The sequence below is a fragment of the Lygodium microphyllum genome, chromosome 19 (genome assembly GCF_053477565.2).
Source record: "Lygodium microphyllum isolate KBCC chromosome 19, Lygodium_microphyllum_v1.1.10, whole genome shotgun sequence".
NCBI lineage: Eukaryota > Viridiplantae > Streptophyta > Polypodiopsida > Schizaeales > Lygodiaceae > Lygodium > Lygodium microphyllum.
The window spans coordinates 10,959,806-10,975,882 of record NC_141153.1 but is presented as its reverse complement, the minus strand read 5'-3'; the positions used below and the strand labels follow the sequence as shown (position 1 = coordinate 10,975,882).

Sequence of the window (16,077 nt, the reverse complement as noted above, 5' to 3'; positions counted from 1 at the left end):
GTTTTCCTACAATAGAACGATAGGTATGTGCATCGAAGGGCTGTCCTAGGATATCCTTCAACAAGTGGACAGTAGGATCAAGAGGCGTGGCCACTGGCCGTATGTACGCACGACATCCAAAGACTTTGAAATGGGAAATAACAAGTCAAGAGTCCAACAATCCCTCATACGGGGTCTTCTGAGGAAGAGCTGTAGTTGGGCATCGGTTGAGGATGTACACCGAAGTGTTAACAGCCTCGACCCAAAGGCGCTCAGGAAGCTTTGGTGCGAACAACATAGAGCGTGCTATTTCCATGACTGTGCGGTTCCTACGCTCTACGACTCCATTTTGAGAGGGGGAGTTGGTAGAGGTGAGCTAGCGAGAAATGCTATGCTTTTGTAGAAACTCGGAAAACTCGTGGGAGATAAACTCACCACCGCTATCATTCCTCATGCACCCAATACGACGACTAGTCTGGTTATGAACCAGCAGCACCCAAGCAGAAAATTATATGAAAGCATCTGACTTATGCTTGAGGAAGTACACCCACATATATTGAGAATGATTATCCACTATCAAAAAGAAGTACAACGCACCGTTCAAAGCGGCAATGGATGTCAGCCTGCAAAGATCAACTTGAATCAATCTAAGAGGCTCTTCAGCTCTATGTGTAGATTGCTGAGGAAATGGGATACGGTACTGCTTCCCGAGCTGACAAGCTTTACAGATATCTCGAGCTAGCTTCAGGCGTGGAAGGCCCTCAACCAGCTCACAGTGTGACAACTCATAAAGTGGGTCATAACCAAGATACCCTAAGCGAAAATGCCAAAGACGCTCATTGTGCGTAGGCTCCCGAGATGTGGCTAAGGCTTGGAAGCTATGGAACAGGGAGCCCTCGATAGTCGGCTCGGTGAGAAAGTGAGTCATGTGGTATAGGCCATTAGGCTATGCCTCACCGCGAGCAATCACTAAACCAGTTTGAGAGTCAAGGACCTCGATTGTGGTCGCTGTAAAGAAAACTGCTCGCCCCAACCGGCAAAGTTGCTGAACAGATAACAAGTTCACCCCAAGCTGAGGGACATGACATACATTGTCCAGTGAAGCCAGATCCGGACCCTTGTCAATGGCAAAACTGACGCAACCTTGAGCCTGAATCTTGACCGATGAGTTGTTTCCTATACGGACCCGCCCAGCTGCATGGGCTCGGGTACGGAAAATGTCCTCCATAGGAGTCATGTGATGTGTAGCTGCACTATTCACAATCCAAATTGGAGCTGAAGTGCTCGGCTGTGAGACGAGTGGGCCTCTGACAGATGTGGACGAGACTTGCATATGATATCTCTATGGAGATAATATGGGCCTCTGCAAACTAGTCAGACAAGCCCTTTGGAGTTGAGAACGTTGTCGACTGAGATGATTGTGCGGTGCAGTGTGAGTCTGACCTTTAAACTGTCCCTTGCCATCACCTTGCCTCCCCTGTTGGGGGTTGCCCGACTGAGGGGCGGGGGTCTGAGACTTAGGTCTTGGTGCTGTGCCTTGTGCCTTTGATCGATACTCATCGTCAAAATGGCCAGCCTTTTGACACTGTTGACAATACCTATTCTTTTTAGGTACATTCTGCCACCCAGGTTTGAGTTGTGACTGGAAGTTTCCTTGAGAATCCCCAGATTGATTTAGCTTTTGAGTTTGATTTTGATTTTGAGTGGAGGTTTGGTTTGATTTGCCCTTCCCTTGTTGCCCTTTCTGAGAATGAGCAAGAAGAACCCCCTCTGAAGAGGAATTCATATGAAACTGATTGAACAACTGTGCGTAACGCAATAGCTGACACTCAAATTCGTAGAATGTAGGCATGGTAGGCTTTGAAACTATTTCTTCCACAAAATTGAAGTATCTCTTGGGGAGTTTATTTAGGGGGCAATGTGACATGATCGTCAGAGGACTTGGGAGTCCCTGTAGTGGAGAATTCAGCGAGGAGATGCCAATACTCAGCCAACTTGACTTTCAAGTCATCCCGATCAGTAATTTTGAAAAGGTGAAGCTCATGGTCAAGATTAATACGATGGGTCCTATATCGAGCTGCATAGCGGTCAGTCAAGTGTGCCCATTGCTCTGACGCTAAGTCAAAATGCTAAAGCTGAGAATGAAACTCAGGCAATAAGCCCTGCATCAGCTCAACAATAGCATATGCATTCCTAGCTTTCCATGAGCGGACGACCTCGTATGGAACAAGTGCGGGATCGGGTTGGGGTTCCAACCCCTGCACTAGATTCCATAGGTTCTGTGAATCAAGGACATGTCTCATCAAATTTGACGAAGTAGTAAAGTTTGACTCGTTAAAACGAGTCTTGTTATTAAATGCATTCTTGGCAGAAGATGAGCTAGAACCATGAGATGTTGGATGGGTGGAGTAATATGATGGTGGGAAAGATGGTGGAGGTGAGAGTGTCTGATAAGAGTAAGGAGGGGGAAGAGGTAGGTAGGCAAAAGTAGGCTGTGAGTGTCCAATGAGTGCCGATTGATATAGAGGCACTGGAACATGAACGTTTCCATAAGGTGCTGGTGTAGGTGGAGGCACTGGGACATAGTAGCCTTGTCCAAAGTGAGGTTGGGACACAGCATTATGACCAGAAGGTCCACCAGGCAATGCCATGGAGGCAAACTGTGAAGGCAACTGATCCACACTCGGGAGAGACTGAGTGGGATACCCAAGCTGCAATGATCTTGAAAGTGTGTATGAGATAGGTGGAATACCACCCGGCTCAGGAAAGGATGAGGTCCTAAAGGATGTGCCTATGTTTCCATAACCCCCCGAAGTGATGTATGGTACGACATGAGGTGTCTGAAATGGAAATGTAAATGGTGTAAATAGAAGTGGTGAAGCAGCGGAAGAATGTGGTGGGATGAGTGGGTTTTGAAAGTGAGATATATGAGGTGCAGATTCTTTTTGTTCATTTTTATGATTTAAAGACTGAAAATGAAACTGTGAAGATGATGATACACCATGTAATGAAGTGAAAGGAACACCAAATTCATTCTGATTATGTGAAGTAGACAGAAAAGAAGGAAGGACAGAAGAAGAGTTACCTGGCTTTTTCTTATAATCCCCGCGACGTGTGTTAACATACAAGAATTGATCCTCTAGAGGACCTTTTCCATAGTCAACAGACTGGACTCTTTCTTCCACATGATCTCTACCAGTATATTGCAAAACAGAAGAGGTAAAAGAAGAAGGCACAAAAGACGAATCAAAAGTACCTTGCACCGGAGAGGATGGAAGAGTCTGAAAAAATGGAACATACTCCGGATCTTGCTCTCCAAGAGGAGGACCCATCCCTAATGGAGGTCTCGACGGCCTTGCAACATCATCAGACTTACGCGTAACATCTGAAGAGTGAAATCCATGCATACCTTCATTTTAGAAGCTTTTCTTGAAGGGCAATCCTTTGGTCGAGCTCCTCAATCTTCTTTTGTCGATAGGCTATGATCAGTTTATATTCCTCAAAGGTCAGCTTGCCTATCTTTTCTTCCATGTACTCAGATGTTTCTCCCACCATGTCGGAACTTTGTGGAGCAAGCTGATTGGCCCACTCTCGCTCGGTTCTCGGCATAGGCTGATCTGGAGACTGAATTGGTGTTGATGTGTTTGAAGTCATTTGAACCTATTGTTGTTCTTGCTTCTTGTGAAGAGCTTTCAGATCAAAGGCCTAAGTTTCTCAGAGAGTACCAGGCTCTGATACCATGTAAAGAAAAATACCCTCACACAAAAACATAAACAGAAACCGTACGACAAAGCACAGACTGATAAAAAGAACACAGTTAGGGTTCGGGTTAGAGTAACTGAGAGACAATGAACACAGTGAATAAATGAAATGATATGACTACTAATAATACGATGCTCATGCAGCAAATACACTATGCAGTGAATGAATACTGAACCTCGAACTTCTGTATCTCTAGGATCAGGGCAGGGGTAATGAGTTGGAGAGCGTGTCGTACTTCGAACGGATCCTGAATCGTAGCAAGGCAGCCTCCGGATGTCAAAACACCAGCAAACACAGCAGTGAGAAGCCGGATCTGATGCTGATAGCCTGCAGGAGAGAGAAAGACTGAAAACGCAAGTAGGACAGCTTGCAAGAGAGAGAAAGACTAAAAACGGAGCCTGCAGGAGAGAGAAAGATTGAAAACGTAGGCAGGACAGCCTATAGGAGAGAGAAAGATATCAGTGACTGTAGATAGGAGAGATAAAACTGTCAGGGCAGCAGCTAAAGCCTGCAAATGCAGTAGTTTGCTGGCGTGACAGGCTGTACGACAGCAGTGCAGATGAACAGCAGTCAGTCGCCAAGCAGAAACAATAGCAATCAGCGTGTGAAGGGTTGGAAACTGGCGCCAGACTGTAGGGAACAGTGATGGACAGCAAGGGCTGAGATGTTCTCCATGACCGGGGTGTGGGCAGCAAGCTGGTAACACCTAAAACCTGCAAAAACGAGATTGTGAAAGAGTGGAGGGGTGGTTGCCAATTTATAGAAAATTAGGGTTCTAGATCCTCTCCCACTTAACTTTCTCGATCCGCTCCCCGTTTTAGGGTTTTGGCTAAAATAAGCCTAAAATAAGCATGTTTTGGGGTTGTTTAAGTGGCTAAGTGCATTTCTTAGCACAATAGATGCTAAAGGGTACTTTACTACATTTGGTGGTGGATCTTGGAAGGTCCATAAGAGCTGTATGCTGATTGTTAAAGGCAGCAAAACGGGGACTTTATATTATTTGCATTGTAAAGCATTACCTAGCAAGTTCTTGGCTGTGGCTGAAGTCCATTCTCAGATGGAGCTTTGGCACAAAAGACTTGGTCATATGAGCCAGAATGGCCTTCAGGTTCTCTCCTCTTTAGGGAGATTTGATGTAAAAGGCTCTGGTTTCGAATTTTGTAATGATTGCTTGTATGGAAAACAAAAGAATTTCTGTATTACTCTGGTGTCGTTAAGAAGTCTAATGCTCTTGTCCAAGTACACTCTGATGTGTTCACTATGCCTGTTAATTCGTATGGGGGTGCACAGTACTTTGTTACTTTCATTGATGATTTTAGTAGAAAGTCATGGATGTATGCACTTAAGAGCAAAAAGGAAGTGTTGGATTCTTTTAAAAAGTTTCATGCTTTTGTTACCACACAAAAGGGGCTTAAGTTGAAAGCCATAAGAACAGATAATGGGAGTGAGTATGTCTCAAAAGAATTTAACAAGTTTTGTGAGATGCATGGCATTAAGAGGGAGTTGACTGTCCCTTATAATCCTGCATCAAATGGCATGGCTGAAAGATTTAACCACACACTTTGTGAGAGAGTCAGATGCATGCTATCCATAGCTAATCTCCCGTAGCGGTTTTGGGAAGAGGCTCTTAAAACTGCAATCCATGTATGCAATCGCTCTCTCAATCGTGCATTGGAAAATGGCATTCCTGAAGAGGTTCGGTCTGGCAAACTTGCTTCATATGATCATTTGCGTGTCTTTGGCTGTGATGCCTTTGTGCATGTACCTGTAGAACAGAGGACCAAACTAGACATGAAATCCATCAAGGGCATCTTCATGGGATATGGAGATGAGGGAGAGATGGGCTATAGAGTTTGGCTTCCTTAGGACAGGAAGATAATACGCAGCCGAGATGTAGTATTTAATGAGGTAAAGTTGCTGAAAAATGCGACACATGGTGATATTGATAAAAAGAGGCCAAATTTTAGCATGAACAGCCAGCCATTCAGTAGCCATTAGCTGAAAATTCTGTCCCTTTTGATGCTGAAAATGAACAACCACCTATTGTGCTACAGCCAGAAGATCATGGACAGCAAATAAATGCATAGGATGAAATAGGACAGCAAGAAAAACATGCTGAAAACAGATTACAGCAGCAAGAAAATGCTGAAAATCAGCCACCTGGTGATGGTGTGCACATTCCTCAGGATGTAGGCGCACCACCTGATAATACAGATCATTGGGTAAGATGGTCTACACATGTCAGAAGGTAGCCACAAAGGTTTCAGCCATCTTTGGATTGCATTTTGTTGACTGATGAGGGTGAGCCTCTGACATTTAAAGAGGCACAGTCATGTGAAAACAAGAGAAAGTGGGAGCTTGCTATGCAAGAAGAGATGAAGTCTCTATATGCAAATAACACATGGGAGCTTGTACCTTTACCCAAGGATAGGAAAGCTATTCCTAATAAATGGGTTTACAAAGTGAAATGTATTGATGGGAAGCCCAAGTATAAGGCATGGCTGGTTGCTAAGGGCTATACACAAAAGGAAGGCATAGACTTCCAGGAGGTCTTTTCACCAGAGGTGAAGATGACTACGCTCCGTGTTTTGTTTGCTCTCACTGCATCCTTGGATTTAGAGTTGGATCAGATGGATGTGAAGACTGCTTTTCTTCATGGTGACTTGGATGAAGAGCTGTACATGAAACAGCCAGAAGGATTTGCTATTCCAGGAAAAGAGCATTTGGTTTGTAAGCTGAAATACAGCTTATATGGGCTGAAACAAGCCCCTAGACAATGGTACAAAAAATTTGATACCTTTATGCTCAGCCATGGATTTAAACGCACTCATACAAATCACTGCTTATACACTAAAAAGGCTGATGATGGCAGCCTTATTGTGCTGGTTTTATATGTGGATGACATGCTGATTGCAGAACAGCATAAGAGTACTTTGAATACTCTTAAAAGGCAGCTGGGTTCAGCCTTCTCTATGAAAGATTTGGGGGCAGCTGAACACATTTTGGGCATGCGCACTAAAAGAGATAGAGGGCAACATTTGTTGTTTCTCTCATAGGACAAGTATATCAGCAAAGTACTTGACAGGTTTAATATGGCTGATGCTAATCCTCTTGGAGTGCCTTTACCACCACATACAAAGCTTAGCAAAGCTGATTGCCCTAAGGATGATGCAGTTGCTAGTGCCATTAAGGGTATACCTTATGCATCAGCTTGTGGATCTTTGATGTATGCCATGGTTGCAACTCGCCCTGACATTGCTCATGCAATGGGAGTTGTTAGCAGATTTATGTCTAACCCTGGCAAGCCACATTGGGAAGCAGTGAAATTTATCTTCAGATACTTGAAAGGTACACAAGAAAAGTGCATATGCTATGGATAGGGTACGCTAGAGTTGCAGGGATTTTGTGATTCAGACATGGCAAGAGATCTTGACATTAGGAAATCTACTAGTGGGTATGTTTTTACTTTGGCTGGTGGGGGTATCTCTTGGTATTCAAGATTGCAGAAAATTGTGGCATTGAGTACTACGGAGGCTGAATATATTTCAGCCACAGAAGCTTCTAAGGAAGCTATTTGGCTTGGCCATTTGGTCAAGGATTTTGGTCTTTCTTCAAGTACTCCAGTGCTTGGTTGTGATAGCCAGAGTGCAGTATGTCTGGCTAAGAATGCCATGTTTCATGCACATACCAAACACATAGATGTTCGGTATCACTTTATTCAACAGGTCTTGGATGATGGTCTTGTCACACTGACTAAGGTGAAAACCCAAGATAACCTTGCAGATGTTCTCACTAAGTCTCTTGCAAAGGCTCAGCATGAGCATTGCATTCGTTTAGTGGGAGTTGGTTAGTTTAAAGGTACCACTTTGGGCCTTTAAGTGGGAGGTTGTTGGGTGTAAAGGCCCTTCGTCTCCGTGTAAATAGACTTATGGGTGTGAACACCCTTAATGTACCCTAACATATAAATACACTCTTTTTTATTCTTTGTGTACCATCACATTGGTACACCTATCTCTGCGCTCACTCTTTTTCCAACTCTCAGCTCATCTCTGCTCTTCAGCTAACGCTTTGACCTTGCACGCCATTGCGCACTCTCACCCCTTCAGAAAAGATACCAACAATTTGCATAATCGGATCAAGGTTATCTAGGAAAGCAATCATTTAATGAAATTTCTGGTAATAAGTATGTTTTGGGGTTGTAATAAAGAGCCAATCAAGGTATAATGCATTTTTTAGCTCAATAGTTTTGTCATTTGACATGAGTTGCCTTTTCACTAGTGTTTCATTATCACATCAAGTGTTTTGGGGCTATAATAAAGAGGTAATCAAGGTATAATTCTTTTTTAGCTCGACAATTTTGTCACTTGCTATTAATTGCCACTCCTCTAGTGTTTCATTATCATAACGTTTCATTATCATGTGAAGTAGATTGCTATTTGACTGGTTCCGCCTTTGCATACTTGACTAGCACATGATCCATCTTTAGAGGTGAAGTTTCAGGCATGCTTAACTTTTGGTGAACAAAAGAGCCATCTCTTGAGATCGAGTACAAATACGCCCTGATTGCCTAGGTGGCTAATTCTCCCTCGAATTGTATTAGTTGGGGAATGTCAGGTTTTCTTTCTTCATCCACTAGGTTAATTTCACGGTGGATTGTTGTCTCGGTGATTCTTGACTAGTAGTGGAAGGCTTGCCTGTGACACTTGGTCGGCACAAGAGCCATCCCTTGAGATGTATTGAGTACCGAGATATGTGATTCTTCTTCCAACTCTTCCAATTGAGGAGTATCAAGCCTACCCTCTACATCATCAGGTACATAAGACTTCATCATTCATCATGTTCTCGTACCACAAGATTAATATCAGCTTCTTGGTACTGACATTCATAGATTGGAGGGGGGTTGCTCTCCCCATGTGGTATGTGTAGGTTTCAACTTTGTCTTCTTGTCTTTGACTTTGGTATTCTTTTCCTATTGTATCTTTCATTGCACTGTATATATTATCGTAGTTTCAATTCTGCTACTCAATATTGTAAAAAGGATACTTGGATCTTTCATTGCACTGCATACATTATTGTAGTTTCAATTCTATTACTCAATATTGTAAAAAGGGTACTTGGATAAGCAAACAATTCCCTCAAGAGGGCAATGTTTAAGTGGCATTGTGCTACATGAGCAAGCCTCTTATGCCTTACTTCTTTGCATTTGCATTGTGTGTACATTTTGGGCCCTTGATGAGGATGAAAACTTATGAGATCAAGCATCCTTTCAAGGCAAGAATCCATGCATTTTGTAGCATGTTTTCCTTTCACCTCATGAAATGGAGTATACCTGAGGAGATTACTCAACTGAGATCGTGAGTAGCTAGAATGCTACATCTACCATCCTTTACCTCTTCTATACCTCTACAACCACACCCTTGATTGTGGTTGTGTATTGTTGGGTCTTACTTTGTATGAACTATAGAGCCAATCGTGAAAAAAGCATACTCTAAAAATGAAGAGGAAGAAAACAACACTAAGTCCCATTCACTTGTGTGGCTTAGAAGAAGATATCCGTGACACATTGTCTCATTCAGTTGGGCAACTCAAAAGAAGATATTCATCATCTCTGCAATCTGGTAGGTCCTTGGGTATTCAAAGAGTGGCACCCTTGGCTTGATGCTTTGCCTCTTTGGGGTGGGACCTTTTGGGTCATGTTGAGCCATTGCTTCACTCTCCATGGTCTCCCTATGTTGACTCACTTGCATAATTAGAAAATCAACTCTTTCAAGCTCTCAAGCAACCCTAGGCAAGCTGCTCCAATGGGAACTTTTAATGCAAAATTTGCTAATTATGAAGTAAGATATTACATAGGCAAACGCAAGTTGTCACACCTCAATCACAACAATCAAAGATTTGACAAGGGCTCAACATTTGATACATGTGATCACAAAGGCAAGCACTACGTGGAAGCAATAAAGCATGCAAGACACGATTACAAAGGCACATGAACAAAAGAGACAAATACACTAGACATGAGATCTCATAGATATGCAATGGAATCCATATCATAAACGCAAAGATACAAAGCATACCAATAGTACAATGTTAAATACACCTTGCATTTTCCTTAGAATTATTTTGGTGTGAATGCAACCAATCCATAGGCACTTTTTACCCTCTTGTGCGGGAGTAGGATGGGTTTTGCCCTGTATGAACACACTTAAGTGTGTAGGTCTATATAACCTTAGGGTTGTACCTTGTATTCACATTCTTGCGATTCATTTTAGTGAAGATACCCTTCTATGCTACTTTGTGTGTCTACGCCCACTCTCACTCTCACTCTCTACTCCACTTCTTATCCATCGAGCTGTCCATTTGATCCAACAGTGGTATCAGAGCCATTGTGCTGCCAGTCTCATCGGCATTGCTGCATCGGTTCCATTGCTAGCTCTGATGTGTCAAGTCTCTCATGGCATTGCTGCCTGCAGCCACTGTTGCTCCAGCCATCTCAGTCCATTTTCTGCTGCGCTCTCTCTCATTGCATGGCCTGCACATAGCCTCTCTCTCTATATCTATGCAGTCTGCATGCAATTCCATGTGTAGTGCTGCGTGCAACCCCGCAGTTAGCCTCTCTCAGCCTTGCCCGCTGCCTCTCTCAACCCTTCCCACCATCTTCTTAGCCATGCTTGCCATTTTCTGCAGGTCTGGAAAAAAAAAAAAACGGAATCCCTACTTTTTGAATTTGGGGATTTTCTGAAATTTGTGCAATTTCTCATCAGCCTTGCTTGTTTTTGCCCATCTTTGCCATTTGCAGCTGTGCAGAAAATTTGAGAAACCGTAACCCTAAAAGTGCAGAAGCCCTAATTTTCGAATTTGGGAGTTTTCAAAAATTCATGCAATTCCAAAGAAATCTTTAAAGAAAAATTCGGTTTGAATTCCAAAGAAAATTTCAAATTTAAGTTCCTACCGCCTGGAAATTTGGGGATTTTTGATCAACTTGCCTAATTTTTGCAATTTCTTGAGATTTCCATTGCAAAAGTTGGGGCTTTTGCTGGATTCACCTTCCATTGCGTGGGTCTTCATTGAATTTGTGCAAATTCAGCAAATTCTCCAACATTTATGCGCAAAATTTGGGGGTTTTGACAAATATTAGCTTGGTGCCCCAATATTTATGTGTGCACATGCATGAATAGCATCTACAGCAATATTTGCATTGGTTATAAGTTCTTTCTCATCTCATTTTACCTTTTAGCTAATTTTTTCGCTCACGGATGTTGGGATATGAGCTCCCTTGTCCATATTCGTATAACTTTGAGCAGTTGCCTCAGTTGTATTTGTGTATTCAGTGTGTGCAAAGATGGTACATAATCAGAATGAGTTGTTGGGGATGCTTTCTGCTGATGACAAGTTGGATGGTACCAACTATTCCACCTAGTTGTATATGATGAAACATGTATTGGATCTGAAATGATTTTAGGGGATTGTCATGGGTTTTAGAGGTACAGCCAGCAAGCCCTAATACACCTGTAGATGCTAGTGCTTCTAATTAACACAGTTCTATTGCCATTTCTGGCTATTCAGGAGTTAATACTGTGCTCCTACTACCAATCAGGTATGTTGGGATATGTGTGATACTCAAGCATACTCTTTGATTGCTCTTTCAGTCAAGAGACTCATTATTCCACACATCCTCTCTTGTCAGACTCCAAAGAGTGCTTGGAATAAGTTCACATCTCTTTATCAGATTAGGAATGAGGTAAGTGTTGCCTTTTTGAGAAAGCAATTAGATTTTGAGAAGATGCATGAAGGGGACAACATGGATGCATATCTTACATAGATTATAGATTAACATGAACAGTTGGTAAACATTGACGAGATGTCTGAGAGCTATCTTGTCTCTACTATACTTAGCAAACCTCCACAGTTCTATCATACATTTGCTACCACCTTACGATTGCTTTCTCAAGGCAATGGGCATTAGTATTTTCTTGATGAGTTGACTACACTATGTTGCAGGAGGAGCAGAGTTGTCTTAACCACTCTGCTATAGTAAAAGAAGAGATGCAACTATTACCGCAAGCTAGGGTATGAGATCTTTGAGTGCCATAAGCATAAGGTTGCAGAGGAGAAGAAAAATCAAGCCTCATTGGCTGCTACAACTACTGTGTCTAGTGGTCCTAGTGGTAGGATGGATGAAGCAACTCATCTTGTAGAAACTTTCAATCCATATGCTTTTGGAGTGTCTTGTTCTTATGACTCCACTATACATGATGTAGGCCTTTGAGCAGAGGATATTGAGCAACATTGGTATTTAGATAGTGGTGCTGAGAAGCATATCACATTATATAGATATCTTTTTATTCCTTTGATTGTTGCTACATGGGGGGACACTCTCTGTGAAGATATGCTAGGGTTTGCACCAAGGAAACATATCATGCACGACCAAGATTGAAACACAAAGACTTAGACAGAGACAAGCAAAAGTGAAAGCCTAAATGCAAAACACAAAATGCAAAAGCTCAAAACTCAAACATAGAGACAAACACAGAGAGAAGAAACTCTGAAGTGAATGAATGCCATAAATGAATGTAAGAGTGTACAGAATGCCCAAGGGTAGAGCAACTCAGTGCCAAGAGTTATGTCCATCGGAGACGGATCCCAAGTGCAATGACCACCAATCGGAGTGTGTGCTGAATAATGAAGGGCAGCAGGCTGGTCACCAAAACACAACAGTCGGAGGTTGAAAAGGTTGAAATCTAGTTAACGTAATAGTGTACCACCAAAGGAAGATTGGAAACTGATCACCCGAGGTAGAGAACTATGATAACTGGAGAGGTATTTGTTGATGTAGATGGCCTGCTGGACAATAAAAACGTAGGTTCTACAGCAATTGCCTGGTGGAAGAGATGGCAACAGCCTGTCACTTGGCACCAGATGCTGAAAACGCAGCTTGATCAAGTGCTATGATGATGCAACGGATGGAGACCTTGAAACAACAAGGAGATGGCTGAAAACAGGCCGCTTAGGGCTAGATAGTCATGGGTTGCAATTGGTGATGGCTGGACAGCAGATGGTAGGTAGCTGATGGTTGAAATCTGCACGTTAGAGTGAGAAACTTTCACAAAAGGATGAGGTTGAATGGTGGGCATCACTGGTACTTTATGCCGTGGCTTGTACAAACTTGGATGTTATGATAGGCAACCTCATTTGGATGCTATGTTTGTGGATGCTTTTGCCTCATCTGCTGTTGAGTCATGGCATGCTTGGGTTGGGCACTTCAATTTTAATACTTGTCATGCTTGTATAGAGATGATATGGTATATGATTTGCCCAAAATATGGGTGTCTTGAAGCACATATGTGAGGGATGTTTATATATATATATCCCATTGTCTGCACAAGATGACACAAAATGGAAAGGTACATATATTAAAAAGTGTGTGAGAAGCTAGAAGGTTGGCTTGAATATGGCACACCCCTTAATAACATCAAGCTGGGCCCTAAAAGCACCACAATGTCACTCATAATGTGACTCAAGGAGACTCCACTGATCTATATACAAGCCTTGAAAAGGCCTTATATACCCATGATATGTACATGAGATTGTGGATTGTGGTCCATTACAGGCTGGTACTCTTAATGCTGAATAGGAAACTGTTGGTTGTGAACTGATCTTCTTCATGAAGGGTCCACAATCCGCAATCTCATGTACTCTCTCCTTATCCAATATAGCTAATGTGCTGCACAAATGTTTCAATGCACTATTGTCCAAGGTTTGATTGTGAGAGGATGCCAAGTCGGCCCCTCAAAGTGCCACTAGGTTACTAATAATGCAACTCTAGGTGATCCCACACATCCAGCTTATATACCCATGATGAACACAATGCTAATAATTGGTGCTATCCAGGCCCATTACAGTCTCGCATTCTAATGCGGCTTAGGAAACTGTTGGTCGTAAACTGTTCTTCTCCAGCAAGGGTCCACAATCCACAATCTTGTGTACTCTGTTTATCCAGTATAGCAAACACTGTTTGTGATGAACCATTTTTCAAGGTTTGATTGTGGAAGGACAGACATTAGAACTTTTCAAAGAGTTCATTGGGAAGGGGGAATCATTAGACACACGTGTGCTCCTTATTCTTGGGCTTTGCTTAGAAATGTGTGAACTGAAGTGGACAAGTAAAAAAGTCTAGAAAGCGTGAAAGCTCCACATCACAGACAATCTTCATTAGGTAATCATGCTATGCCAATAGTCTCATACCGATTAGAGTATACAATTCCCCTCCCCCACCTCCTGTGTCTGTGCACGGAAGAGGATTCGTGGTTGTTGATTGCACCTCCTATTGTGAGTGTAGTGTATGTGTATCCTTTGGAATTAAAAAACACTACATTTAGAACCCAACTCAGCATGGCAATGCATCATTATCATGTGTCTTGTCAGTATCTTGGTCTGGTAACAACTTCTCCAGAGTTATATTTGCTAAACAAGCCTACTTATGTGGTGGTGTAAATGATCACTTGGATAAGTAGAGATGTCTCCATCTTCTAGTCATTGATCTATGGCATCTTTTGAGAAGAGAACCAATTTGGAAGCATCGCAAGTAGCAGTAATGGGACTACTTACCAAAAGCTCCACACATCTATGATGATGAATTCGTAATTAAAACAGGTGCAGGAGTACTTTTTCATGTTTTGGCTGTAGTTACATTGCAGGGCAGCCCTTAGATGCTCCTGTAAAATACTTTATTTATTTTTTAGTTCTTGAAACCCCTACAGGCCAAATTAAAACAGGTGCTGGAGTTCCTTTTTCATGTTTGAGTTGTAGTCACATTGAGGTGCAGCCCTTGGATGCTCCAGTAAAATGCTTTATTTCTTTTGTAGTTCTTAAACCCCTACAGGTGAAGTTTATACTATTATCTCTAAGGTAGCTTCTTGCATTGTTGGTTCCAACTATAGAAGTGTCTTTCTGTATAAAAACTTATGTTGGTGGACATTTATGCATGCAATAGATAGCTAAACACATGGGTAATTAACTGTCTGTTGGATTGTAGTACAGAATTCTGGGCTGAAAACTCCATAGTTCTCCATACCTCTAGGATAGTTCAGACAAATCATCTGTTTCTTATGCTGGCAGATGGAGGATATGTTAGCTTCGACATTCGTGGTGCTTCAGACTAAGCATTGTTTTTTGTATAAACAGATGGAAAATTTGTTACTGCAGCCATCCACGTCAGGTCATTGTAAATGATCACTCACAATAAGAGATATCACTGGCCTCAGGTCCTCATCTGTAGATCTGGAGCCACATTCTTTTGTTCACTCAACACCATTCATTATTGTCACTGGCTAGATGCATCCCAAGTAACGGATGATGTTTGCAGAAGTTCCTGAGAAAGCCATTGACAGTTAAACAAAGTACACTCTGTAAAAGTATATTGAGTTACATTTATGTACATAATAACCATACAGGAAAACTGGGGAGACTTTCTTGGGGTTCAATGCATTTTATATTTTCAGGGAGTCTCTTGCTCTCGATCATGGTTTTACTGTTATAAATATCTAGCTTAGGGAAAGTCCCTTTCTCTTTGTTGCAAAATGTGTAGTAAGATCTATTAAAACAGACGTAAAATGTGTACAATATCTCTGAGATAAAGCTTGGAAGCACACTGCAGAGAATGTTGCCTGCTCTTTACAGTGACCTTTATCTAAGCTTCATCAGCAATACCAAACAGATCCATGTGGCTTCTTGAAACTCTTGAGCATTCTGACGCGGGAGTCTCCAATGGTCTTGAATGAGTGATGAACTGTCTTTCCTGTCTGATTTTGTGGATACAAATTGTTCATTTACTTCCAGGTTACCCAATAGGATTAAATCTTATTAAATCTGATGACACAGAGTTGCCTCCTTTATCCAACTTTTAACACCAGTCCAAAGCAGCCGGGTTTTCTGACACACCCATATAGAAGGCAACCTAACTCAAGTAAACCGTTCTCATCAAGTTACTCTACTTAGCAGCAACCATGAATATGCAGATTTTGCGTAATAGACCGCAAAAGCTTCAATATCTCCAGCTGACATTACTGTAAACAGTCCGTTGGTAGCTACAATTGGTTCCACCATTGTCTATGGCAGTATTCCTGGAATACCAGATTTCCCTGAGTACCACACCTATAATAATCCAGACTAACATCGTTCCTCATTCAGACTCACCAAATAGGCCAGTCATCACACTAGCTGCACTGTCCAGACCAGCATCATTAACCTGCCTTGCAACTCCCCCTATTCATGCACGTACATGTAAGATAGAAATACAAATAAGTAACTAAAAATTTATGTGATACTCATATGATATAG

The 16,077-nt window shown here is 42.1% G+C and overlaps 1 protein-coding gene across 4 annotated transcripts in view; it reads left to right on the top strand.

Annotated features, from left to right (window-relative positions):
• LOC148019559 (uncharacterized) overlaps positions 1 to 15,434 on the top strand; it is a 48,388-nt gene extending 32,954 nt beyond the window's left edge. For 2 of the 4 annotated variants that reach the window (XM_087699550.1, XM_087699551.1), the window contains one exon: positions 14,923 to 15,434. In XM_087699550.1, the coding sequence (XP_087555676.1) occupies positions 14,923 to 14,970 (48 nt within the window). In that variant the 3' untranslated portion in view covers positions 14,971 to 15,434. The remainder of the gene's footprint in view (positions 1 to 14,922) is intronic. The other 2 variants (XM_087699552.1, XM_087699553.1) reach the window with 1 other exon arrangement.
• Positions 15,435 to 16,077: the final 643 nt, after the last annotated feature.